This window comes from Rhinolophus hipposideros, assembly GCF_964194185.1.
Source record: "Rhinolophus hipposideros genome assembly, chromosome: 10".
NCBI classification, from domain to species: Eukaryota; Metazoa; Chordata; class Mammalia; order Chiroptera; family Rhinolophidae; genus Rhinolophus; species Rhinolophus hipposideros.
The window spans coordinates 43,760,715-43,763,522 of NC_138056.1; the positions used below are offsets into that span (position 1 = coordinate 43,760,715).

General features: G+C 39.8%; 1 protein-coding gene across 1 annotated transcript; it reads left to right on the top strand.

Moving 5' to 3' along the window:
• Window positions 1-1,177: 1,177 nt before the first annotated feature.
• On the top strand, window positions 1,178-2,128 carry OR2D2 (olfactory receptor family 2 subfamily D member 2; the record flags this gene model as incomplete). Its single annotated transcript, XM_081062700.1, has 1 exon — window positions 1,178-2,128. One exon carries the CDS (start codon window positions 1,178-1,180, stop codon window positions 2,126-2,128), a length of 951 nt encoding a protein of 316 aa, XP_080918826.1.
• Between the last annotated feature and the right edge of the window lie 680 nt (window positions 2,129-2,808).

Sequence of the window (2,808 nt, forward strand, 5' to 3'; positions counted from 1 at the left end):
GAACAGCTCCATGATATTTTACTATTGCACCAAATTCTTGCAAATCTCTCTAGGGGTATTGGCAGGCTCTACTAAACAACAACTCTACTAAACTATGTGGCCAAATTATTTTTATTTACCTAATTTAATTAATAACTTATTGAACAAAGCTCTATGCTATGTCTAATAAAGTATAAAAAAATGAAAAAGACATAGACACAATTTTCAAAGGAGCTTGTAATCTCCGGGAGGAGTAGACAGATAACACAAGGCAGGAAGAGCTGAGGGGCTGGAGGTGGCAGATTAGTGCTGTTTAGTCTGAACACAGAAACTTAGCAAAGCTAGTGGCTTACAATGGAAACTATGTTGTGATGATGTGTCTGCTATTTTGCAATTTCACTGATGGTTAAGACTGATATTTGGGAGCTCTAGCTGAAGCTGGGGATAGGATTTCCAAAGAGATTATGGCACACTATCTAGAGTTACGTTTTGCTCTCCCAGCTCCTTCAAAACAGGTTTTCTCTAAGAAAAAGTCAGTTCTGCAGAGTACTTTGGCTCTTTTTGATTTCTTATACCTCAGTGACAATCTTTTCACTGAGGAGACAACAGAAGAAGTTGTATGTCCAAAAAACTAAAAATATCTACACCATCATGAGATGAGGGCTCTGTGGCAAGAACAGCATAAGACTCAAAGGTTTTAGTTGAAAAGTGAAATTAAATGGCATGACTCTATAGATGAATTCAATCTATTGTTTTATTATTACCGTATTTTCCCCCAAATAAGACCTACCTGGAAAATAAGCCCTAGCATGATTATTCAGGATGACATCCCCTGAACATAAGCCCTGCGTCTTTTGGAGCAAAACTTAATATAAGACCCAGTTATATTTTTGGGGAAACATGGTAGAAGTGTGATATTTACAATAAAGAAGATGATTTTTTAATCTATTCTATAATTCCCTTATGACACTAAAAATGAACGCACCATCTCATATAGTATTCAATTTTGCAACATTGAAAACATTGCAACTAAAGTATCATGATCTACTTCTAAAAACCTTATAAAAGGGATTCTAAAAATGGTTGGTAGTGATTGGGGGCAATTCCTAAACCCTTCGACTCTGAATTATATCATTTTATAGGTTATATGCACCTGTGTTTAGTGTGTAGTGACTTCGTGCTCAAAAAACAGACAACTATGAAACAGACAAATCAGACACAGGTGACAGAATTCCTCCTTCTGGGACTTTCTGATGACCCATACACCCAGCAGCTGCTATTCATCTTATTCCTGGGTATCTACCTGATCACTGTGTTTGGAAATCTGCTTCTCATATCCCTTGTTTATGTTGACTCCCTGCTTCACACACCCATGTATTTTTTTCTTTGCAATTTATCTCTGGCTGACCTCTGTTTCTCTACCAACATCATTCCTCAGGCCCTAGTCCATCTGCTATCCAGGAAGAAGATCATTCCATTCACACGTTGTGCAGCTCAGCTTCTACTCTTCCTCATTTTTGGGTGTACACAGTGTGCCCTTCTGGCAGTAATGTCCTATGATCGGTATGTGTCCATCTGCAACCCTTTGCATTATCCCAGCATCATGACTTGGAAGGTGTGTGTGCAGCTGGCTGCGGGATCATGGATCAGCGGCGTTCTGGTGTCTGTAGTGGACACCACCTTTACACTGAAGCTACCCTACCGAGGCAGCAATAGTATTGCTCATTTCTTTTGTGAGGCCCCTGCACTGTTGATCCTGGCATCCACAGACACTCGGACTTCAGAGATGGCCATTTTCCTCATGGGAGTTATGATTCTCCTTATACCTGTTTCCCTAATTCTGGTATCCTATGGCTGCATTATAGTGACTGTGGTTAAAATGAAGTCAGCTGCGGGGAGGCTCAAGGCATTCTCCACCTGTGGCTCCCACCTCATAGTGGTCATCTTCTTTTATGGGTCAGCGATTATCACCTACATGACACCAAAGTCTTCCAAAGAACAGGAAAAACTGTCATCTGTGTTCTATGCAATGGTGACGCCTATGCTTAATCCCCTCATCTACAGCTTGAGAAACAAGGATGTGAAGGGAGCTCTGAAGAAAGTAGCCACAAGGAATTTCCCATGCAGGCCGACAGTGAGACCCACCTGATTCCCTACTTATAAGACTTGCTAAGTAGTTCCCTCAACAAGACTGGAATGTGGTACAATTCATATCTTTGGGCCTTATCCATAGACTCACTTTCCATCCTTTATCCAGTACTTTCTTTGTAGAAGAAAAAGAATAATAATTCATGGAGCACTAGGAAGTAAGGTCTGCTTCCTTCTACTTGGTCTTTTAGCACCTAAGCGTTAGGAAATGCCCTGAGAAACATTCACATTTTATAAACCCTGGAACCTGTATATATATATTTTTTATCATGCTACATATTACTATCTATCTATCTCAGATCCTATGCCAACTCCTTTATCTTTTGGTATTTCTGAATCTCTTTGCATCATCAAATAATCAATAAACTAGCAAACATTACTTAATCACTTACTGTGAGCTAGTTGCTACATGTATGTGTAATGTGCCTACATGTGTGTATGAGGTAGGTAGTGAACAGAACAAGTACAATGAAGCAAAATTTATGAGCTGTGCTATACTTCTTCTGACACTCTTGATAGAGACATGAGTGTTTTATCTATCGGGCAACACCTTTATGAAGGTAAAGACAAGGTTTTGGAAACCAACAAGAAATAGTAACTTTCCAGGGTAACAAGAGTGAGAAGCTGTTACCATCCCTAGGCCTAATGGATCAAGAGGAGGCAACTAGAATTTGGAGAGGG